Source organism: Sminthopsis crassicaudata, chromosome 1 (assembly GCF_048593235.1).
Source record: "Sminthopsis crassicaudata isolate SCR6 chromosome 1, ASM4859323v1, whole genome shotgun sequence".
NCBI classification, from domain to species: Eukaryota; Metazoa; Chordata; class Mammalia; order Dasyuromorphia; family Dasyuridae; genus Sminthopsis; species Sminthopsis crassicaudata.
In genome coordinates this window covers 419553535-419579197 of record NC_133617.1, presented here as the reverse complement: position 1 = coordinate 419579197, position 25663 = coordinate 419553535, and the positions used below count along the sequence as shown (strand labels likewise).

Here is a 25663-nt window from a genome sequence, read left to right as displayed (position 1 = left end):
GAAGGAGGGGGAAATCCAAGAAAAGAAAAACAAAAGACATTAATAAAATCTACTAAATGTAGATTTACTACAATGTTTGCTAATTATTACTTAGTACTTTAAAGTTTACAAAGCACTTTCCTTACAACCCCATGACATAGACACCTCATTTTCCAAACATGGAAACTGGTTCTTATAGGTTTAATCTACCCAATCACTTGACTAGTGTCAGAGCCTGTATTCAAACCCAGGTTTCTCTTGAATACAGTCAGAGATCTTTCCATTATTATATGCTGCAAATTGCTATGTCTTTCTAGGTGTCAGTTTCTTTATTTATAACGAACAATTTGCACTATATTATCATAAAGCCTCTTCCAACTTGAAATAGTACAAATCTCATGATCCTCTAGGCCCTTGTAGTAAATCTCTCCCAATCATCTCTGCCACAATCTCTTTCTTCTATCTACTGAATATATTGACTGGATCATTTATGAGGCATTTATTATATTCTTTCATTTAATATTGATCAATTTTCTAAATATGTGTCCTATCTTCCTGTTTCAAGTAAACTACTCAGGGCAGGAACCATGCTTTCTACTTCAGTACATCCTTAGCATAGAGCAGGTGCTCGTTAAATGCTGGTTGGTGGTGATGATGACAAGAAAGTCATATTGGAAGAGTGGGTGAGGATGGACATAAGTATATATCTAACTTGAGAAAAATCTCCTGGAGGAAAAAGCAAGATTTGAACATTGGGAGGTGATAATTGGGTGTCTGTGGAGTAGGCGGCAATCAGGTGGAAAGGACAGAGTGGGAGAAGGCACAGAGGTGGGATGTGTAGAAGGATTGACAGAAGTTCCAAGGCTGACTTCATTTAGACCTGGGGGAAGCTAAATAGTGTAATTTAAGCAGGGGGCAGATCAGGGGGAAAGATTACAAAGCAGACATTCAGGGGAAGCACACAGAAGAGTCAGACCTGTCTTTATGATGCAGAACAGCCTTTTGGCTATCAGAGATGATTTGAATAGCTAAATATCCAGGCTTTAGAGCCAAAAGCATAGCAAATGGCTTAAGTAGCAGAAAAAACACAGATCAAGAGGGCTAGCTCTTGTCATGAAATAAGCTCTAAGGGCCTCTTTCTAATGTGAAGGTTCTCAGGAATACTTCTCATCTCACCACCTGCCTCCTGTAAGGACTGTGTCTGCTTATCACAACAGAGCAGTACCTCTAGGCATGTTGAAACAAACAAACTTATATAATGTCCTAGAAAGAGCACTATGTTGAGAGTTTTTCCATATCCTCCCATTTTGCCATGAACATCATTCCTACAAGCTCCTCTTACCAATAATTAGCTGATAACTTAAGCTCACTAAAGACTCATTGCATTATTGCTGTACATAGTGTACGGCTCACCTAGTGTCTCATGACACTTGTAGTTATCTTTGATGCTACTATTAATAGAGTTACTTACAAGGTAGTAGTATAGACTTTTATGAATATCTACCTGCATTACTATAATCAGCTGCCTTTTAAGGATGCAGTTACTAAATCCAACTTGGGACATCCCCCAAGTCTAAGGGTCAGGGCTTCTTAAGGGAATAGAAGTTTTTATGCCCTGAGATGACTAGGAAGCTATGTTAACATGGGCTGAGGCCACCAGATAGGTCCCTTTGGGCCAATCACATTTTGGGGATAGCTTCCTTATGTTTTAGGAAAAAATTGGTGCAATCTATAGGGGAAAGGAACCTTAGTACATATTAACATCAATTGAGTCAATTTACTTTGCCTGGTATTCAAGCTTCTTTCTTAAACTTTGTACCTTGTTCTACCTATCCGATTTTATCTCATATCACTCTTGCCATATTCTATATTCATATCAAGCTTCTGCCACTCTAGAAAAATCTGACCTGGGACTCTCCTCTTCTTATTGGTTCTTTCCTGCCTAATAAACTGTTTTGGGAAAGACTACAACCATTTTGCCTTGCTCTCAATTTCTCTGGATTACATCTCCTTTTCCTCACTTGTTTCATTGCCATCCTGACAAACCTCCAAACTGAAGCTTTTTTCTTTTCTTTTTCTTTCTTTCTTTCTTTCTTTTTTTTTTTTTTTTTTCTTTGTTAAGTATCAAGTGTCTGAGGTCAGATTTGAGTTCAGGTTCTCCTGATTCAAAGACCAGTGCTCTATCCACCGTGCCACCCAGCCCTTCTTCTCTCTTTGTTCTTGATTCCCTCTTAGGGGGAATCCATTTGGGGAAGGATCCTACTCTTGATTCTCTCTGGATTTCACCCCCTTGTAATTGTATCCCCAGTGCTTAGCACAATGTCTAACATATGGGAAGTGTTTTGTTTTTTTTTTTTATCAAACTAAAAACTCTTTTCCTGCAAATATACACTGTGTTCTCACATCTTCATGCCTTTGTTTAGTTAAGTTCATATATCTAGAGTGCACTACCCTTTTTCTTTGCCTGTTTAATGCCTAATCATCCATTATAACTAATTTAAATGCTATTTCTTCCAATGCTACTTTGAAATCACATTCAAGCAACATTTATTAAGCACTTAATTGTCTAGTACTGTGCTAAATCCTTAGGACACAAGAAACAATCCCTGCTCTCAAAGATGTTATATTCTAATGATAAGGCAAGATGTACATTAATTATATAGAATATGTGTATATAATATCTCTACTATTTTTGTGTGTATGTGACATGTATAATATACAAATAGATTTAATATGTAGATATTAGATGGAAGGCAATATAAGAGGGGAAGGCATTAGCATAATGGGGATAAGGGGTAAGATGGGACTAGGAAAGGTCTCCAACAAAAGATGAAATTTGACAGGAAATGAAGAATACTAAAAGACAGAGAGATGAGGTAGACAGAGTAATTCAGACACAGAGGACAGTCAGATGCAAAGGCAGAGTGGTGAAATGTTATAGTTGTTGCAAGCATTCCCTGAGCTCACTGTCCCAGAGCCAAGCTGCTGTAGCTCTTCAGAGTTCTACAAACAATTCTGAGGGGTTGAGATATGTCTTTTCTAATGCTATCCTAGGCAAACCCTAACATTTAGCCAGTATACTCTGGGCCCACTCTCTTCCAAGAGACCAAAGTGGTAGAAGAGTGGTCCCTAAGATGTTTGGAGAAAATGTTTTGTATTCTAGTCATATCTTTGAAAAATCCTTTTGGAAATATCCTTTTGTAAAAATTAATTAACGCTAAATAGTTTATATAGACATAGTCACTGGTGGCTAACAGTGAAGGGACCATAGATAGAATAGGGGGACAGGGGGAGGAAGGTTGAGAGTCAATGACATTACAGAAAAGACACTCCTACTCCTCAGGGTAGATATTGCCTGAATAAAATATATCAGCATGTTTAGCTGATTCAATTTTCCACATAGAAGAGGCTAGAAAGTCTGCTTCCATGTAGAGTATTGTATTAGCTAAATATGTATACATTCTATGCAGGCTTATAAGGGTGGGACTTACTGGTCAGTCTCTCCATTACATGTTCAATGAATTGCAAGAAGGCCACTGTTATAAAGTATATGGTGAGGATTAAAGGATAAGAAGACTATAAAAATAGGGAAGGACCAAATTATGAAGTTCTCAAAGTGTGGTTTATAGACCTTTGGGGGCTGCCACTGTTATAAAGTATATGGTGAGGATTAAAGGATAAGAAGACTATAAAAATAGGGAAGGACCAAATTATGAAGTTCTCAAAGTGTGGTTTATAGACCTTTGGGGGCTGCCACTGTTATAAAGTATATGGTGAGGATTAAAGGATAAGAAGACTATAAAAATAGGGAAGGACCAAATTATGAAGTTCTCAAAGTGTGGTTTATAGACCTTTGGGGGCTTCCAAAACCCTTTTACAGAATCTGCAAGGTCAAACTACTTTCATAAAAATAATAAGATGTTATTTGCCTATTAAAATATTCTCTTTTACAACTATATATCTGTAAGGCTGGGTTTTCAAATCAAACAACTAACAACAAAGATATAGATATCAGAATGCAGCCAGATTCATTCTCTTCATCTCACAACACTGTGGCTGGCCTGGCCTCCTATATTTCCCCCACTGAAAGCAAGACTCGGGAAGGCTTCTAAGAAAGCTGGCCCAAGCCCCAGGCAAGGGAACTAGATTGTGAAGCAGATGATAAAGGATTTGGATTTTAATACCTGGCTATTTTCGTGGTGATTAATTTGCTGAAAGGAAGGCTTTCAAGACCTCAGAAAACCACCAAAACATTACAGCAAAGGATACTCTTTGTAGCTAAGAGTAGTTAACTCTTTGAGTTGTTAGCTACCAAACATTGGAGGTGAGATAGGATATTCCCATATCTCTCCCAATTATATGAACAGCAGAAAAGCACAAAAAGCCAGTAGAAAAGGGGATGGAGAGGGAAGGCATCTTACCAAATAACTAGTAGGGGGCTACAAGCAATTGTTTAGTTATTTAGCACAAAAGTCAGGAGCCCCGGATCTACTAATTGCTGATAGAACAGCAACATCCAGAAGTCTCAGAAGAGCTGCAGCACCACAGATAGGACAAATATTATTGTAGATGGGAAATTATACTACAGATGGCTAGCAGGGGTGAGAAGGGGTGTTAGTACCAATTTGACTCACTATTTTCCCTTTAAAATTTTATTTTGAGTGATTTTTTTCTAACTTTTTTGGGGGAGGTAGCCAGGCTATGGGGTTAAATGACTTGCCCAGGGTCACAAAGCTAGAAATGTTAAGCATCTAAGGCTGGATTTGAACTTAAGTACTGCCTCTTAGGGCTAATGCTCCATCTAATTGTTCCTTAATTTTTTTTAAAGTGCTAATTGCTGAAGATCAGTAAAATGTTTCAATTTTTTATTTCCTAGCATACTGGGGTAATAATTAACTAAACATGATGGATGGCCAGTGAAGCAAAGGCTTTTTTATTTCCACTTAGGATGTAATAATCTTATCTGTAGAAACTGAGGTGATCTGAAAACTTTTGGGCTGAGAAGAGTATTATCAGAATTTTAAACAGAGATCTTCTTTGCAGTTTAGGCAAAACAGTGAAATTGCTATGAATTGCATAGCTAAGCAAAAGTACTCAAAATATTCTTAGGAATTTTTTTATCTTCTTAATAGCTTTTTCCATCGCCAAAGAAAATGGCCTTAAGACTTGCTGGTGAAGAGTTTGGGAATGGGAAGTGGATGGAGAATGGGGAAAGATAATAGAGTCTGTTCAACAGAATTTGTAACTTTTGCTTAAAATTCTGTATAAGAATGCTGAACAAGATGAGAGATGAGATTGTACTGGGATTCTAATCTTATTGGGCAAAACCTCAGTTTATTAATATAGTTTATATGTATATAAACAAAGAGAAAAGAAAGGGGGTACATGTATAAGATCTCTTTCAAATATTATAAATTTGTTTACATTCCCAGAGGCAGACAGGCATTTGTACCTACAAAAATTCTAAAACAAACATATCCATATATATCTCCACATTTATTTCTATATCAGTTAATATCTCTATATATAGATTAGACATGGAATCTATTGCAGCAAACTTTTGTTGGCTCCAGTGCAGCAACATGAAAGAAGCCCTCAAGGGAGAGAAGATTAATGAGGATAAAAGACAAAAAAATAACCCCAAAGCTGTGACGAGGTCTTGAATAACTAGGTGAAGTTGACGGAGAAAATTACTCCCTGAGACTAGCAGGAAAGAGCATTGAAAGGAATCAGTTTAACCTTATAGTCTCCCTCTCCCCCACTCCCCCTTGCTATGTTCAATCAGAAATCCTAGTTATGTCAAACCCTGATATTAAATTTCCTCTATAAACCTGTTTATGGCCCATGCTGCCTTTGCTGAATCCCTTTTGGGATTATAACTGATGAAGTTTAGATTTAGGGAACCAAAATGAGATTAGGGTTTCGGGTGGTCAGGGAGTAAAATGATAAGTTCTAGTGGCAGGTTCGGGGTTCAGGGAACCAAATGGAAAGTTTTGGCTTCCCTGCACAACCTTGGGATTCAGTCCAAGGGTAGGGAGTTTGGGGACTCCCTTCTGGCAGAGCAGAGGTTCTCTGTAAAAGAATTCACAGACCCAAAAACCTAGATTGATAGAAGGGTTTATTATGGGGATTGGAAGTAAGGTTAGAAATCCTACAGAGAGGCATAAAGTCTGGTTAGGAAATAGGTGAGGGTAAAGAGAGGATGGCACTGGAAAGAGTATTCCAGTGGACAGAGGCTCCTTGACATCCCAAGCATGGCATAGCTGGCATGTTTGGAACCTCTACAAAGAGGGTTTTAGTTTGGCTCTTTTCTAATGGGAGCTTTAGCTGAGGGGGCCTGTGGGTGAAGTCCCGAGTTGGCTCCTCCCTGGGTTTCAGCTTGAGCTGGAATTTAAATTAAATTCAATGAGTTTCAGGACTGAGCTGTCCCCACCTAGATAACAGGGATGAAACTGTTTGTCCCGTGGGGCGGGGTCCCTCACTGAGGCAGAGTTGAAGGAAATTTTCTCCTTCAAGGATTTTCAGTTTCGGGGTCCCCTGTTCATAACCTGCCCTGGCCCTCTGCCTCATGCTTTCTTTCCCTTCCTCCTCCCCCATCTCAGAGTCTCTCTCCTCCTCCCCCTCACCATGCCTCATGGCACTTTCTCCTTTTAATAGCTAACTAGATTTTTTAGGGAGCTCAATCCCTCTTTGGATTTAGCCCACCAGCTAAGGGCATGCTCCAACCTCATAGGATGTTTCCTTTCTCCTAGCTGTGAGTTTCACTAGAGAATTTGCTTTTCCATCATTAATAGTTGAAACCCTTCTCCTTGCTCTCCCAATTCTATTTCATATTTACTCTTCCTAGTGTCATTCTTCATTTTGTCTGTAACCTCTTCTCCTAAATAAATCTACCTTTTGCCAGAGAGGATTCTTCACATGACCAAACCCCAACATTGGTGCTAAACCTGAAACATGTTATTTGGCTAGGAATTGCTCTCCCTAAACCACATCATTTGGTGCCAAAATTGTTGTCCTAAGATCCATCCTTGATGCCTTAATCATCTTATCTCAGTCAAAGTCAGACTAGTTTTCTATGAAGACCAGACTCAGTTGAACCTTTGTGCCCTTGCTCACATACCACTGAATGGCACTGACTGGGTGAAGTTTTCTCAACCTGTGAGACTAGGCCTAAATCACATGATCCCTATTCCCAGAGCTAGAAGATCAGACCTTGGACCTCAGGTTGCAGGAAGTCACGTGATCTCTGGGCCTAGAGGTCTCTTAAAGGTCAGCAACAGGAAGTGACAGGAAGTGACGTGATCCACAGGAAGCAGACAACATTGGTGACCATTGGTCAAGGATGGTTACTTCTTTTTAGCCTATCCAATGAAAAGGCTTGGGTCTCGCACTTTTTAACTTCTGGACTGTCAGATCCACTAGCATATAGTGGGCCCTGGGATGGCTCCCAGACCTCTTCCTGAAGGGACTAAATAAATGTTTTCTCTTTGTACCTGAAGATGATTCTGATTAGTTAATTTGGGAAAGGGAGTCTAATGCCCATCCCCACACAGCACCTCGTGCCCTGACCCCATCTTCTCTCTTGCTATTCAAATACTACCTTTCATTTAAGGTACAACCAAAGTAACCCTCCTATTAATGTTCCAATAAATCCAGCTCATAGGGATTTCTTTCTTCTTGTCATTACCTGAGGAAGGGTATGTGTGTTGGTGGGGGTGAGGAGGCGGAGTATATGAGCAAAGGCATAAAGAAAACTTCAAGTAGTCTGGTATCTGTAGAAATATGAGATAGAGTAGATCTCTGATATGAACTGAGGCCCTTTAATTCACAGACCAGGGTTTTTCTACAATACAATGTTTCCACTAGCTCCTTCAGTTTTCTTAGAGAAGCCATGCTAAATAATTTCTTTTTATATAATATATATAAAATAAGCCATCAAAACATTAGGTCATAAAGAATTTAGTAGCTCATCTGACCCTCTGATAAGACAAAGAAAAATTTTTCTCCAGAGTACTTAAAGACTATCCAAGGCTGCTAAGAGGTTTGGAAATGAACTAAGTGGTTTTGTGTAATAATTCCCTCTCCAATAGAAGTCTTGGGTCAAAGAACACAGACTCATTTCTCTTTTCCTTTAAAAAAAGAAAAAGAAAAGAAAAACAAAATTTTATCATACAAATAGTTTTCCCAGTCATGGGAGGTAAAGAAATACAGAGAGAAATATAGGCAAAGTAAAAAAAAAAAAAAAAAAGGCATCAATAAAAATTTATTTTTTAAAATGTGAATTGGCTGCAGCCCTCTTCTCTGGTTCTGATCTCACTAGCTTCAAGCATTCCTCCCCCAATTGCCTATAACTAAAGGTCAGATCATTCCACAGAGGTTAAATATATTGGGGAAAACTGGAAACTTGGAGGAAAAAAATGCCAAAAACAAGCTGACATGCTGATATCACAAGTTTTTCTTCAATGAATTTAACCTTTAAATCCTCCTTTTTACCATGAAAGTAACAGAGATATCCAGAAAGGATACATAGACATAGTTCTCCTGTTCTCCATATCTGTAAGGCTGCTATAGAGCAATGATGACAGCTGAAAACCTGATAGTTTTCTTTTTTTAGCACCCACCAGCTAAGCAGCTACTCACATCCAGCCCAGTGGCCCCCTCTAAAAAGAAAATGAAGAAAAAAGAATATGTTGCCTGTCATAATTTGATTTATACATGCTGCATGTGAGAATTTCTGTCTGTTTCTTGGTGCTGGCCACTCAATTAAGTCCCTGGTGCTACAAACACTCCTCACTCATAAGCTAAATCAAAGAAGAAAGGAGAGGATGCAGAAACAATAACATGACTCATTGGCTAATCACATGGTCAGCAAATGTGGGACACAATCCAATTTTCAAAGTATATTTTTCATGTTGAGTCAATTTATAAAATCAAGTACAATTTCATCCATCTATTCTCATAAAAATTTGACCAATAATGTTTTGAGGTCTAATTGATATCAGATAACTCATAACCACTCCATAATGAAAGCCTGTATTCTTCTGTCTGACCATTTATGGCCTAAATAGGATAAGCAGGGATATATGCTGAAGGTCAGAGAAACACAAACAGAATCACAAATGCAAAACTTCATAATGAAAGTTTAGGCAATGGTTCTATTTGTCCCTTTTAAAGTATAATAATTGCCCATATTAAAACAAAGCTCCCTTCCTTTACTTAGAGCCCCAACTGGGTTAATGCATCAACCTGGGATAGTTTACTGAGTAGTAATTATGACAAGTCTTCTAGTTTATCTCCAACCAAAACTCAAGGAAGGGTCTTAGTGATTATTAATTATGAAGTGGCAGTACCCCCACTCCAGTGAGAGAAAATGATTTAAAACTAATGTAAAATTATGTAAGTGACTTGGAAGTGTTGCCCTAATAGTAATTATTCTCTGTTGCAAGAAGAAAACACTTTTTGGCACACCTCAATGAAAAAGTAGAAGGAGCAACCAGGGGAAAATCTATTTCTCACCTTATTCTGATTAATAAGGATGAAGAGAAATGACTGGAACCAAAGAGTGATCACATCATCCTCGAGTTTCATGAGATAGATAATGTGATATATATTCTAGACTTTGGAAGAAAGAATTTTTTAAAAAAAATGTGGAAATCAATGTCTCTAGTGGCTCATACATACTTTGGTCCTGTTCCATAATTACATTGTACATTCTGGATCTTCTGTTCTATCATGAACAATTTTCCCTTTATGGCAGATTTGTGTCCATTCCCCAAAACTTGCTTTGTATATATTTTATATTTAACTTTCTATAGATATGGTGTTTTCTTTTAATAGAAGGTAAGCTATTTGAGAGCAGGAGTATTTCATGTTTACCTTTGGATCCCCAGCACCTAATACAGAACCTGGCACATAGTGCTTGCTGAATCTGAATAAGGACTGGGATGATACTATAATCTAAGTCTCTTCATAGAAAGTCTGCATAAGAGTAATACTATACTCCCCAAAAGAAAATTCTAATGATACAAATGAATGATAAGGAAAAGGAGGCTAAAGAGACTGATATGGTCATGAAAGGAAACCTTTAACCAACTTTAATTTTTAAAAATGCTGGATATAGATTTATGGGTGCTGAACATAGAGCCAGAAGAGTAGAGATTGAATCTTAGTTCTCCCAATTTTAACCTGTGCTACAGTGGGCAAGTCACTTAAACTTTCTGGACATCAGTTTCCTTATTTATAAAGTTAGAATATTGTACTACTTGACGCCTAAGCTCTAAATCCATGATTCTATAGAATAATGTTATTTGTTAGCATTCATTTCCTTATCTCTAGTTTCACCTTTTATTCCTGATATTCTGTTCCCCAAACTACAATTTCTCTTTACCTCTTGGAATCCCTGGCTTTCTTGAAGACTAAGCTCGGATGATACTTACTGAAGTCTCCACTTAGGTAACAAGAGAAAGCCAAAACAGTACTTGTCCAATAGGTCGCCAAGTTAGAGATCTTGGGAGCCAGGTATAGATACACATACCCAAGATCAATATCAAGAGATAAAGAGTTCTTGGATGGGAGATGCCCCTGGAAGAGGCCCTGGACTCCAGCAGAAATCCTTTCCATTTCAGTTGATGATGAGGGGACAGCTCAGCATCTCAGTATCTCTAGGGCTGGGAAGAAGGCCAAAAAAGTTCTTTGAAAAAATGCACTTAAGAGAGCAAGCTACTACTCATGAACTTCGCTTCACAAAACAAGAAAAAGTTGGAGATTGTAATGAATATTAAGGACAAAATAAAGTGCTATTTTAGCTATTTTGATAACCTGCTTTGCAGGTGGATAGGCATGGGAATAGGATGAAATGAAAACAATAGAGATGGCTCCAATTTTTCTATGCATCTCTCTGCTAAAGGAAATGATCCCCAGAGTGAAAAAGTACAGATTAAATATGCTTTAAAAGGAAATGAAATTCATAGGCCAACATTACTTTTTGCTTGGATTATTCCACTAATCACCGAATTGGTCTCCTTGATTCAAGGTCCTCCTTATTCAATTCATTCTCCACATAGCAGCCATAGTGATATGGCATAAATCTGATCATTTCATATCTTGACTTTTTCTTGAATCTTGCATTCATGAGATAAATAAAATGATGGGGAAAAACATAGAGCTGGCTTCATTAATTTTGTCAACTAGCCCAGGATACTAAAACTTGTAAGTCACTATTTATAGCCTCTTTGAAAAGTTGTGAAAAATAGATAAGAAGCCATAGAACAAGAGGTTAGCAAATATCCTAACCTTCAAAAAAGGAAGAAGATAGATTCTATAATATATAGGATAATAAACATTATTTCATGAAGAAATTCTAAGATTCATCATTATATTAAGAACTTTCACAGGTTCAAATACATTTCATTCCAGACTAACCTGTGGCAGTTTAAGTGGCCATTAGACAGTAGTTAGTAGGTCAGGAAAATAATTTAAAAGGAGGTAATTGGTGTGGAGGATTGAACATTGTGGATGGAATCAGAAAGACATCTTAATGAGTTCAAATCTGGTCTCAAACACTTACTAGCTATGTGATCTTGAGAAAATTGCTTAATCCTGTTTGCTTCATCTATAAAATAAACTGGAGAAGGATATAGCAAATGACTACAGTATCTCTGCTAAGAAAATTCCAAATGGAATTGGATAGGATTGAAGAACAACCAAAGGGACTGATACCTGAATTTTCACAAGATATTTAATGTCTCTCATAATGTCCTTGTGGTCAAAATGAACAGTACAATTACGAGGATTCAGAACTCACTGGATGATCATCAAAGCTGGAGGAAGTTCTTCACTTGGGTCACTCTCATATGAAAAAGGTATCTAATCTTACCTAGGTCCTCCCTGTTGCAAAACTTTTTTTTTTTTTTCATATCACCTGGCTATTATATTATTTCCTGCAATTATTCCAAACCTTCACTTAGTTTAAGAGCTCCCTTCTCTTCTTCCCAGCAGGCCTTGCTCTGACTAAGTAAATCAAACCCATCTGTTGTGATAGCTTCATTATCGCCACACCTCAAGACCTTTGCATACCATTCCTCATTCTCTCCTCCTTTCCGCCAAGCTTTGAGGAGGACAGCAACCCTTTTCTTTGCCAAGGCCAATCTTTCTCTCCACTTAAATTCTTGATCCTTTCTGCTCCTGGGAGTTTGTCTCTTTTTTCATTTCCCCTTTTATGGCTAGATGGTGCAATAGGTAGAGCATAGGACCTAGTTACAGGCCACTAGGGTTCAAAGAGGACCTCTAACACTTACTACCTGGGCAAGTCATTTAACCTGTTTGCCTCAGTTTCCTCAATTATAAAATGGAGGTAACAACAGCACCTACCTTCCAAGGTTGTGAGGATTAAATGAAATCATATTTGTAAAGTATTTAGCATATTAGCATATTGCCTGGCACCTAAAAGGTGCTTAATAAATGTATTTCCTTTCTTCTTTAATTTCTTCTTATCCACTAATTCCTTTGTCTTTAAACATCTTTGGGCTTCTCTGATCCTTTAAAACCTTTGGCTTAAGGTGAATGGTGAAAACCATTTTTACATGTATTTGGAAAAATAAAAATGGCATTTAAAAAATAAAATAAAATGATCTGGAGGAGGGAAAAAAAAAAAAAGAAAAAAAAAAACCTTTTGCATGATCCTCTCACTCCCGAAAACTATCATCCTATATTTCTTCTTCCTTTCCCAACCAAACTCCTAGAAGAAATAATATTCATTATTTCCGTTTTCTCTTCTATTTATTTCCCAGCCCTTAGTAATCCAGCTTTCAAATTGCTATTCAACTGAAACAATTTCTTAATTTCTAGATTCAATGACCTTCTTTCAATCCTCATTCTACTTGACCATTCTACTTTTGATACTGTCAATTAATCTCTTCTTTTGTCTCATCTTCCTTGATTCCTACAACTGTCCGACTTATTCTTTGCTGTCTCCTGTATTAAATCATTACGTATCTCCTGCCTTTTTACATGGAAGTTCCCTGGCCACCATATCTTGGGTTAGCCTCCTTTCTTTAGTCTACAGATTCTCTTAGAAATCTTATTAGATTCCATATGTTCAATTTTCATAGATAACCAACTTCATTCTCTTTCTTGAATACTAGCAACATATTACCAAATATTAAATATATCCACCTGGATCATAGATCAATTGTTTATACTTAAGAGGAAACCAAGGCCTGTAAAGCTTAAATGTCTTGCTTAGGGTCACATAAGTAGTAAGTTGCAAAGATGAGATTTGAAGTGCTTTTTAGTGCTTACACCTCCCTTCCTGAGAAGTCAGGGAGGGCATGATCACCTCCTTTTTGGGGTTCTTACCTCCCTGAGAAGTCAGGGATGGTGTGACCACCTATGTTCTAAAATAAAAGAAAGCGGGAGATGTGAAGGGTAGAAACTCTTGAGTCAATCAATGTACTGGGGTCGGACAATGGAGCACTTGAGGCTAATTACCAATTGGACAATACTCTATACCATTAATTTTTAAATTTTTGACAAAGATGCACTGGCTCCAGCAGATAGGTTTTACAACCCAATGGAAGGGCAGTGTCCAGTACGAGCAGCTCCACTATCTTTAGATAATCGCCAGGTGATGTGGAGAGACCCAGAAAGTGGTGAATGGAAGGGAGGGTTTACTTGTATCTCTACAGATGGAGAAGGAATCAGATGGGTGCCAATGTGTGGGGAGAGTTATCACTAATAGCCTGTGCATTATTGCTATGTGCTTGTGTAATACCTCCCATGCTGATGGGTTTGTGCATACTTGTCTCTAATAAGACTCTTCAATCCAGAAACCCACTAGCAATCCCCACTTCCCTTTGGTGCTTTTCATCTTCCTTCCTGAGATGTCAGGGAAGGCGTGATTATCTCCTTTTTAGTGCTTTCATTTCCCTTCCTGAGAAGTCAGGAGGGGCGTGATCACCTCCTTTTTGGGGTTCTCACTTCCCTGAGAAGTCAGGTATGGCATGACCACCTGTGTTCAAAAACAAAAGAAAGTGGGAGATGTAAAGGGCTAGAACTGACCAAATGCACTTGGATAATGGAGCACATGAGACTAATTGCCAATTGGACAGTTCTCTATTAACATGTTTGAAGGATGACCCTCCCCAACTATTTTGTACTGGCTCGATTGGTGGGACAAAGAAGGGGAAGTGACTTGTGTGGGTGGAGTAGGAGGAGGAAATTGAGGCATTCTCCTGGCGGTGGGGAGAGAGGAAGGAGGTGTGGAGATTGCTAGATCTAATCCCCTGACAACGACCTCAAAAGACCAAGAATAAAAAGACTTTTGATTTTCCTGACTCTGGCTGATTTCTGGGAAGACAGAGTTCCAGCACCAATAAGTCATATTCGCCTTGTCCAGCAAAGAGAGACAGAAAAAGAGAAAAACCTCAAAACAAAGGAGAAGATCTAAGAAGCATCTGACAATGAAAGAGCAAGGCTGATAAGGAGGCTGTTAAAGAACTTTAAAACTTGTAGGAATTATTGGATTCCTGGCACATGAACTAATTCCTTTTGGACTATTTCTAGGACTTATAGACATGTATAAATTCTCAATTTGTGATTATTTGATCATGTTATTTGTTACATCACTTCTAGCATGTGTTATGTTACTATGTATTTATGTGATTTATGTAATTATGTGTAATATCTCCCATATTGATGGATTTATGTATACTTGTTTCAAGGTCATGATCACCCTATGTTCTAAATCAAAAGAAAGGGGGAGATGTTAGGATATTACTAGGTGGTAAGTCGGTACTTAACAATTCTCTAGCTCAGAGTTCACACCTTTAAAGGAGTTAGCTCATTGGCCCCTTAAGGAGTTCCCACAAACCCATGGACTCTCCACAAGCCCATTCTCTGGGAGGATAAAAGGAGCCAAGACTCAGTGGAGAGAGTCAGTTTGGATTGGGTCAAGGAGAAGACTTCCCACACTCTCGGAGGCAGAGTCTGATTCCCACACTCTAGGAGATTCAGAATCAAGATTTCATACCCATGTCTACCTTTGTGCTGGCTGAAGGCTTTGGATTCAGAGGGAGCTAGAGACTGAAGCTGGCTGGAAAGATTCTGACAGGAAAAGATTCAAGACTTAGAAGGACACAATATAGGATCCGGACCTTTAACTCCTGGCTGCATTTTGGGGATTACTGGTGCCTCCCCAGAAGTTCCCCAAGAGATCTCCTCTCAGAGAATGATTGCAACTTAGGGACAACAGAACATTCACAGGCCCTTCCCACTATCTTGTGCTGGCCCAATCATTTGGTATATACAGAGAATTGTGGGAGGGACTAGGAGGTACAGTGAGACCAGCCAGGGTCACTTTGGAGAGAGAGATAATGAGGTGAGATCTCAGAGATCCTACATGTACACTCTCTCTTCACTTCTAACACTAAAGACCAAGAATAAAGACTTTTGCTTATCCTGATTCCGGCTGATTCTAAGATACTCAGGATCCTAACGCAGTCGCCACATAAAGTCAGGTTTTTTGGCTTGAAATTCAGAACTTTTCCCAATATGACATGAGGGGAACTAATGTGCTCTCATCATTCCAAATTCAAAGCTTTCAAAATGGAACTCATACGTCTTCTCCCCCAAATTCCCCCCTCCAAAAAAAACAAAACAAAACATTCTTTTTCTGGTAAGCCTTAGAACTATTCAATTTCACAACTTAAGTCATCATTGACTCTTTTCGCCCTCATTCCCAATATCCAATAAATTGCCAAGTTCTATCAATTCTACTTCCACAGCATCGTTTAGATGGACTCTTTTTATATATATATATATATATTTTTTTTTTTTTTATTTACAAGATATTATACATGGGTAATTTTTCCACATTGACTATTGCAAAACCTTTTGTTGCAATTTTTCCCCTCCTTCTCCCCACCCCTTTCCCCTAGATGGCAGGTAGACCAATACATGTCAAATATGTTAAATATAATATATGTATGCATATTTTTAGATCTACTCTTACAAGTTCAGGATCAGGTCCTTATTACTTCTTGCCTAGCTTACTGTAAAACTCTCCTACTAATTGGTTTGCTGCTCTACAATTGCCAAAGGAATATTCCTAAAAATATAATTTAAGCTTGGCACTTTCCTACTCAAAACTTTTCAGTGGTTCTCTATTGACTCTATGATATAAGAATTGTCATTTAATACTTTCATAATCTGGCTCTCACCTAGGTTCCTTTCCTAGAACTTTCTCTCATAACATTGCAAAATTTTAGTTAAAGTGGCCAACTCCCCAAACTAAACATGCCATTTCCCATCTCTCTGCCTTTTCACAAGCTACCCCTGATTTAATCTACAAACTACAATTTCTCCTTACCTCTTAGAATTCTTGGCTTTCTTAAAGACCAAGCTCAGGTGCTACTTTCTGAAGCTTCCACTCTGGCAACAGAAAAAGCCAAAATACTTCTTGTTCATATAGTCACCAAGGAACAGATTCTGAAGGTTGAGCCTAGATGCACATGTCCAGCATCAACATCAGGAGGTAAAGAGTTCTTGGATAGGAGATGTCACTAAAATAGCATTGGGTTCCATCAGAAGTCCCTTTCACCAGCCCAGAATCTCCAAAAGCTACCTATCATTTGATCAGGCAGGAAAGCAGGCCAGAATAATTATTTGCAAGAATAAAATACACTTAAGCTACTTACTTAAAGCTCTTGTACTTTGCATACACAAAACAAATTGATCTCTATAACTCATTTTCCTCAGGATAAATTACATAGTCATACTTTGTCTTCCATTGATTGGTTCTCCAAAAATACAGTTTGATTGAAATCAATAGAAGGAGTGGTAGCTGAGGCCACAGGAAAACAGTAATATATATGTTCCTGAAAGGGTGATGGTGGTCACTTGCACATATCTGGTTAAGATGGCTAGGGTGGTCCTAGGGAAAGAGGTGGCAAATCTAGTATGGCACATAATGGATACAAAAGCAAAGTATTCTAGGTACTCTAGCACGAAGCAGTGCTAAGTTAGCACCAGGTTTGGGGAAATCCTGGGAAATGGTTTAGGGATAAAATGAGTGAAACTAAGTTAAGAAGAAGAGCTTGGAGTGTTTAGGGTATAAGGTCCAATCAATAACTAGACTGCCCAAGGTGAGAGAAGATTATAGAGCTCTCAAAGTAGTGAACTGATGTGAAGACAGACTAAGAGTTATAAGTATAGATGTCAGGGATATAAGTTTTAAGCAGAGCAGCTATTAGGTACAAAGTATGAGGGTGAGGAGGGACAAGAGGAGCATAGGATGAAGCTGAAAGGAATTAACACTGATCCAAGAGGATTTGATCCAAGACAACATATAAAGCAGTAATAGGTATAGGGAGTCTAGTGACTGATCAAAGTAAAGCGGAAGATGAAGAGTGCTAAATTGTTGTCTGATGATTAGACTTACTGCAACATTATTGTAACAATTTCATCATAACAAATTAACAATCTGATTGCAAAACTGCAGAAAACTTAAAAAGGTACAGCTAGAATATCCAATCAATCAATAAACAGTTATTGAGCATCTACCATGTGTCAGGAGCAGGACTAATAAAGTAAAAAGTTAAATAGTCCCTACCTTCAACAAATGTACATTCTAGTACTGTGTACAAAGTAATAGACAAGTTGTGGGATGATCAGCAGTGAATGACTTTGCTATTCTCAGCAATACAATGATCCAAGAGTACTCTGAAAGATTTATGATGAGGAATGCCATCCAGACCCAAAGAAAGAACTGATTGTATCTGTTCAGATTGAAGCACACTTTTTAAATTTACATTTTTTTTCATGAAGGTTTTTTTGGGGGAGGGGAGATCTATGTTTTCTTTTGTGACATGACTTTTATGGAAACGTTTTGTGCAATTTTGCTTATTCCTTCCCAATGCAGGGGAAGGGAAAGGAGAAAAGAAGAGAGAAAATCTGAAACTCAAAGTTTCAAAAACAAATGGGAAAAAAATTGTTTTACATGTAACTGGGGAAAATAAAAATATTAAAACAAAAAATAAAGCAAGTCAGATAATAATAATGTAAATAATGTAATAATAATAAAAGAAATTTACATTCTAATGGAGAAAAAAACATGTACATAAGTATATACATATTACATAGCTACAAAATAAGCTTAGAAGAGAAGGAACTAGCAGCTAGAGGGAGTTTAAGGAGGAAAGGGCTTCCAAGAAAAGCCTCTTGCAGAAGGTAGTACTTGAATTAAGTCTTGAAACAAAGCACAAATTTCAAGAAGTAAAAGTGAGTAAAGGGAGCAGTCTAACCATGGGGAACCATGCCAATGCAAAGGCATAGTGATAGGAGATGGATCATCATGTGTGAGGAACATCTAAATCAATCATTTAATATTTATTAAACTCTTATTAAATACCAGACATTATGCTAAACACTAGAGATACAAAAAGACAATCCCTGCCCTTAAGGAGTTTGCAATCTAATGAGGGAGACAACATGCAAATAAATATATACAAAGTTTGCTATATAAAGGATGAATAAGAAATCATGAACAGAGTGAGGGCATTAGAACTGAGGGGTTGGAAAAGGCTTCCTATAGAAGGAGGGATTTTAGTTGGGACTTAAAGGAAGCCAGGAAGGTAAAAAGGGAGAATGCACCAGGCACAGGGTATATAATTAGAGAAAATCCCCAGAACTGAGAGGATAGAGAGTCTTGTTGATGAAACAGTCAGATCAGTGTCACTGGAGTGAAGTATATGTGTCTAGGAGTCAGATGTCAGAAAGGTAGAAAGAGTTAGGCTAAGAAGGCTTTTGAATGCCAAATTGAGTATTTTGTATTTGCTTCTCAAGGCAATAGGAAGCTACTGAAGTTAATCGAGATGATCAGCCTTGCATTTTAGGAAAATCATTTAGTGGCTGAATGGCGCATGGATTGGGGTGGGGAGAATCTTGAGGCAGGAAAAGTACATTTGAGAATTATTAGCATCAAGACGGTAATTAAATTCATGGAAGCTGATGAGATTACCAAATGAAATAGTTTAGAGGGAAAAGAGAAGGGGGTTCAGAACAGAAAATCCTGAAAGACAGCTATGGTTAGAGTGCATAATCTGAAAGGAGATCCAGCAAAGGAGATAAAGAAGAAGGGGTGGTCAGAAAGATTGGAAGAGAACTGGAAACGAGTGGTGTCTCAAAACCGAGTATCTGGGGCAGCTAGGTGATGCAGTGGATAGAGTACTAGCCCTGAGTTCAAATTTGATCTCAGGTACTTAACACGTCCTAGCTGTGTGACCCTGAGCCACTTAGCCCCAATTGCCTCAGCAAAAAAAAAAAAAAAAAAAAAAAAAAAAAAAAAAAGAAAAAAAAAAAGAAGAGAGTATCTAGAAGGAGAGATCAATAGTGTCAAAGACCACATAAGTAAAAAGAACTAACCTGTGAGAAGATGGGAAAAGTAGGGAGGAATCAGGTTGTTTAGAACTTCCTTTGGGTATGTGTATGTATATGTGTCACTCTGTGTGTGTGTATGTTTAGAACTTTCAAAGCAAAAAAAAAAAAGTTTATATTTGATCCCAGAGCTAACAGGGACATACTGGAATCTGATGAGTAGAGTGAGAGTCCCATAGCAGACTTATAATTTAGGACTTTGGCAATTTTATAAAGGAAGGATTGAAACAGAGAGCAATGTTAAGGCAGAGAAGCCAAATAGAAGGCTTTTGAAATAGTCCAAGACACAAAGACTGAGGACCTGAAGAGATCTCTGAAGGCCCTCTAATCTAATCTACTCATTTGAACAATGAGAAAAATGAGACCAAGATAGCACCCAGTCACACTGCTAGTCAGTGGCAGAGCAGTGGCAGAACCTACATCTTAAGGCTCCCAAATCATTCCATTTATCACCATGCAACACTAAATTCCAAATTTTGGAACAAAGTTTTGACAGTTCCTTTAAAAACAGAAAACAAAACAAAACAAAAAAACCAAAAATCTCAGTCCTGCTGTAGGCCTCATAAAGGCCTGTAGATCAGAAGCTTTGGGAGCTACTGAATCAGCAGCAGTGGTGGCAACTTCCAGAGTTCTCAGCCCACATATGGTAAAGGGAGTGAACAAATGGTCAGAAGAAGATGGTAGAGGTCTTTGTTAGCACTGAGGAAGGCCTCTGTAGCTTGAATCCAGGTCACAGTCCAGGGTGACAGTCCCAGAAGGAACACAAGCACGCCAGAGCTTGTAGCCACATGGGGCAGGAACCTTCTTCATAGTTCCTGGACAGAAATGAGTACTCGCAGATTGGCACGTCATGAGAGGAATAAACAACTCTCTTTAGATCATAGCACCTTGGAAGAACTGAAAACTTAGAGGTCTCTAGAAATAACTCTGAAAACAGCTGTACAAAACCCCTGAAACTTGAAACAGTGGACTCTCCACCTTTGAAGCAGAGTTCTACTTTAACAAAGAGTTGAAAGTCAATTAATAGGCTGGGAAAATAAACAGGAAAAAATTCTGAACATAGAAAGTTACTATTGTACCAAAGGAGGTCAAAACACATACTTAAAAGATAACGGGTCAAAGTTCCTACATCCAAAGTCTCCAAGAAATATACAAATTGTTTTCAGGTCATTGAACTCAAAAAGGATTTTGAAAATCACGTAAGAGAGATAGAAGAAAAATTAAAAAGAGAAATGAAAATGATGCAAGAAAATCAAGAAAAATAGGTCAATGATTTGGTAAAGGAGACAAAAAATAATAATAATAATATTGTAGAAAAGAAGACCTTAAAAAAAACCAGACTAGGTAAAAGAAATTAAAAAGCCAATGAGGAGAAGAATGCCTTAAAAAGCAGAATTGACCAAATGAAAAAAAAATTCAATGAAGACAACAACTCCTCTAAAAGTACAACAAATGGAAAAGGAGGTACAAAAGCTCACTGAAGAAAACAATTCCTTAAAAAACTAAAATTTTATTTGCATTATCGAATGGCAGCAAAATATGAAATATAATTGTCTCCACAGAATTAAAAAGGAATTTCACACAGATAACAATAGAGAGGTGCATATCATAAAACCAGTAAACTCCAAAGAGATTGTAGAATTATTTATGATAAATAGAGAAGATAGGCATATTATAAAATGAAAGAAAAGGATTGCAATTGAATAGCCACTCTGCCCCTCTGATATTCTTATGATGTCAGAAAAGAACAAGGAAAATCTCTCACCCATTGGGTAGAGGACATCTTTTTGCTGACTATATAGAACATAAATAAGAAACACACATGATCAGCAGGAAAGGACAGGTTGTTATCTGTAATATTAGAGGGATCTTCTGAATTGATAATATCATGGCTACATTTGACTAGCAACTATGATACTTGAAGTGAGCATTTAACTTCTCCTCTATACTCTACATAATGTTCATTTGATTTTCCTCTTTCGATAATGAAAAAGAAGAGAACAGTTTTAACCCTGTTATCCCAAAATACTGAGGGAGGAGTTAAAAATTAGTTCAGATAGATCTCATGATTTCTTCCTTCCTAATTAATTCTCAGTTTTTTGGCCAAGTCTTCCTGGAAGCACTGATTAAAAAACAAAACAAAACAAACAAACAAAAACTAACAACTTTTTAATTTTCTAACATCCTCACCAAGAAATGCTCATCAATGAGTGTCATAAGCTTTTCATTCACAAAGGATAAGTAACTTTAACGCATACCACACCAGTAGATTCCCTACCTCTTGTAGCTGGAGTCGGACTTTGGTAACTGCTCGAATCCAATGTGCTCTAGCTTGTGTAAATGGTGAAGAATGATTCTCTTCAGAATAACTTGGAACAGAGGCAAAACAGTTCTTTTAGAAACAGATCATCCCACAGAACAAAAAATATTCAGTAAGAGCAACTAAAACTAAGGAACATCCAAAATCAAACAGCAACATTCATCTAACACTTCCCATAGTTTGCTATTCAACAACTGTTTTTGCCTAAGTCCCATCTTATTATTTGTAGATTAAACACTACAACCTATGTGATGTGCAATGAGATGGCACCCAGTGACTGGAGCTATTTATATGCATTACAAGAACCTGTCACTGAGCTACTTATACCTCCCTCTCTTCCCTCAACAAGAAAAATTCTGCCTAAGAATAATCAATCTCAGACATCATTGAAAGGTTGCTGACACACCCTAAAAACAAAGCCCCAGTCCTAAGGATTTTAGTCCCATTATTGCAATTAACTTTTCCTAAGTTGGAAAAAGAACTTCTCAGGCCTCAAGAACTTATTTTGTGAAGCAAACAATGGCGATGACCAAACATCTTGTAGGGGAAGATGATTACATTAGACCAGATGATGTTATCATATTTCATTAGTGATAATACATAATGTTTAGTTAGTAGTAACTTATCTCCTTCCTCCCAGCCTTGAGATAACAGAGAAGTGTCCAATAACCAGTCAAACAAAAACCTTTCCTACCAGAATTCCTACCACTGTTCAAACCAAGGCTAGGTTCTTTGGTCTAATCCAAATGTAGTACTGGCCAAAAGTAGAATAGCAAAGCTTAGCTTCTTCAGCCTCTTCTCTACCCCATCTGGTGAATATTCACAAAGAGTGGACACTTACTAGCCAGAGGGAAGAAGAAAAGAGAAAAGGAAGTTTTGTCTTTCTGGATAAGTGCCCAAAATTAGAGTTAGCTCTAGGACATGATAGACATGCCATTCACTTTTACCCATTCACTTGCCAAATGACCAATCTATCTTGCTCCAGGACTCAAGGTGAGGGATGGGCAGAGTTTGTTATTCTGCTTCAAAATACCAAGTATTTTAGTCACCCTCAACCATCCTCCCTCTACCACCTGTCAGCTCTCCTGGCTACCCGACTGACTAACACTGCCTGGCAGTGATAATACACTATTTATGGGCTTAGCTCCTATATGGATTTTAAAAGGTCAAGTTTTCTATTTTCTTTCTTTTAAGTCCAAATTGCTTAATAAAAAATTATGCTCTTCTAGATGAGGATTCAGAAAGACTTTCTGAATGACTTTTAATGGCTCTTTTCTGAATCATATGGCCTCAATTACACTCAGGATTTAAGAAATGTCAAAAACAGTCATTTTGTCTCAAGTACTCTTTAAAATTTAAGAAATATAAGAATTTGAATCCATAAAAATAATCCATAAGGTGCCCAATAGAGGCCAAGTTCTTGTTACTTTCTGGGGCAATTCCCTCAGTGTTTTTTTTTCCCTTCTGAATGGCTCTAGGGTCTGTTTTAGAGCCAGAGAAGTTGAGGTAGAGCAGAAGGTCGGGACCTACCAGCACAAGAAAGCAGTATTGACTCTATACAGTAACCACCACGGAACTACAGTCTCCCAACAGACGACAAAAGTCCAAGGGACTCTTGTTTGGCAGGATAATAGCTGATCTATTTGGTTATTTTTTTGTGACTTGTGGGGGAGGGAAGGGGGAAGAAAAAAAAAAACAAAACATTTTGCCACAATGGAATCAGATCTGCAAGCTAGGAAAATTCTCCTTGAAGTACTAATCACCTACCTCTCCTGCGGGCTTTTATGTGGCTCCAATTCTAGAGGAAGATGAGATGTTTTATCTTCTTTAACCATTTCCTTTGGCTCACAAGCTTTTCCCTTCTCAGCTTCACTGGTCACCTCCAGCAATTTCTCCTGTTCCCCAAAGCCTGCTTGGCCATCCTTTGTGTAGCTTCCAGCACTGTGGCAAGAATGAATTGAGTCCCTTTCTTGATGGTCATCATCTTGCTCTGAGCTATGAACATGTTCATGATACTGGTCCAGTTCACTCAGTTGTGAGCTTCCTTGACTAACATTACAAGAAGAACCATACCTACTACTGCCAGTGGGGCTGTGAGAAGAAGTAGAAAACAAAGACAAGTCAGAAATTAAAGAGGAAAAAGGAAATGAATATAAAGTAGTGCCCAGGCAGAGCTTAAGAATCAGCAGGGAAAATGTTGCAGTATCAGGGATTTCACATTAGGTTCTCAGTGGAAAGACCTTCACAGCCTAGTAGAACTACTTCCTAATTAACAAAAATTATAGCAGAGGAAAAATATAAAATGGAGTTGACTCCTGGGTTTGCCAAAAGCTTTAACATCAGTCTTGTATCCAGTTTCAAAGACTTCTTACTTGTACATTATATTTCTATTAACAAGATCTGGAATTTTTAAAAATAGTGTGATACTTTTTACCTAAAAATTTCTTTCTACCTTACAATCTTCTTGAGAAATTTTTACCCAGTGGCTGTCATGAATATAATTTTGTATTCATTTCCTATAGAACATGTTAGAACATTGGAAATGAAATGATTTAATATTGTACTAATTTTTACTATTTCTCTGAATGAAACTTGATTCTTTGAAAAAACTTTTCTGTTTCATTAAAGTGAAGTCTCCATTTTCTCTTTCCTTACCACTAAAAATATAAATGATTAATTCTTATATTAACCATAGGAAAATGGTGCTACTTATTTTGCTGTTAGTCACACACTGAGATAAACCACGGAAAGAACAAATCAGGACCACAGAAACTCTACTAGTGGATGATCTTATTTTATTGAATAAAACAACTATACTTTTGCCCATAGAGGAAGAATCACAAACACATACCCATGACAAGTAGGATTCCTATAGTATTTCATGCAATCATTTGGACATAGTCTATCTTTGGATAAATTGGATATAATCCATTTTTAAGGTTGGAACCATGCCAGATGTTCTTATTCAGATCCATAGATTTCACCCTACCCCTACTCTTACTCCCTATATATTCTTCTCCCTGGAGAAGAATATATATTTCCCCTATGTATTCTTCTCTACACTGAAGGAAACCAAGGGAGGGGGTAGACAGCATGCATATGGTAAAGCAAGCAGCTTGGAAGAGGAAATAAAAACACAGGAAAGTACTACCTTAGGCCAACCACCTAGGTTAACTACTAACTAACCAAATCCACAGCACCATCCTATCTTTGGGTGTGATATCAAACAATTCAGAGATTTAAAAAAAAAAAAAAAAAAAAAAAAAAGGGAAGGCAGCATTCTTCATTCATACCTGATCGTGCCTCTCTTCTAAAACACTGCCCCTTATACCTATGTCCTGAACAATGTCTTAGGGTAATCTGTGACAGGTACATCAAAGGACAAGTCTATCTCTAGTATTACTTCTAGAGGATCAGTATTCTAGTCCTGTGAGTAGAGGTGACCCAGCTTACTTGGGAATTCTCTAGGGCTTTACAACTCCTTTAAGTCCAAGGGCAGTGACAAACAGATAAAGAACTTCAAAGACCTACTCTCTCCTAATCAGAGACTAATGGGAGGGAAGGAGATGATAGATCTAAGCAGACTAGGGGTAAGAGTTGAGTGTAGATTAAGATTTACATGGAAAATCTACAAGTGCTATATAAATGTGAATTATTATTGTTTTTATTCTTTGTCCATCATATCTAGTTGTATCTACATTTTCACTGCCATTGAAGGAAGTACCACAGTAGATTGAAAAATGAGAAGAGTTTAAAAAATTGTCCCCTAAATACAAAAGAACAAGGAAGGTTTTGACTAAGTAGTTTAGATGCAAAGAAATAATTAGGCCCATTTTCACTGAATACTTAGAATACTTGATTTTTTTCCTCGTTAATATTCCTTCTTGCCATCCACTCTGACCCTAATATTCACTCATTATGCAATACAGATTC

General features: G+C 37.7%; 1 protein-coding gene across 5 annotated transcripts in view; it reads right to left on the bottom strand.

Annotated features, from left to right (window-relative positions):
- Positions 1–25663, bottom strand: part of UNC13B (unc-13 homolog B) — a 339532-nt gene that overhangs the window by 111307 nt on the left and 202562 nt on the right. For all 5 annotated transcript variants that reach the window (XM_074280308.1, XM_074280310.1, XM_074280309.1 and 2 more), the window contains 2 exons: positions 23498–23821; positions 21689–21779 (listed from right to left, as the gene is read on the bottom strand). In XM_074280308.1, the coding sequence (XP_074136409.1) occupies positions 21689–21779; positions 23498–23821 (415 nt within the window). The remainder of the gene's footprint in view (positions 1–21688; positions 21780–23497; positions 23822–25663) is intronic.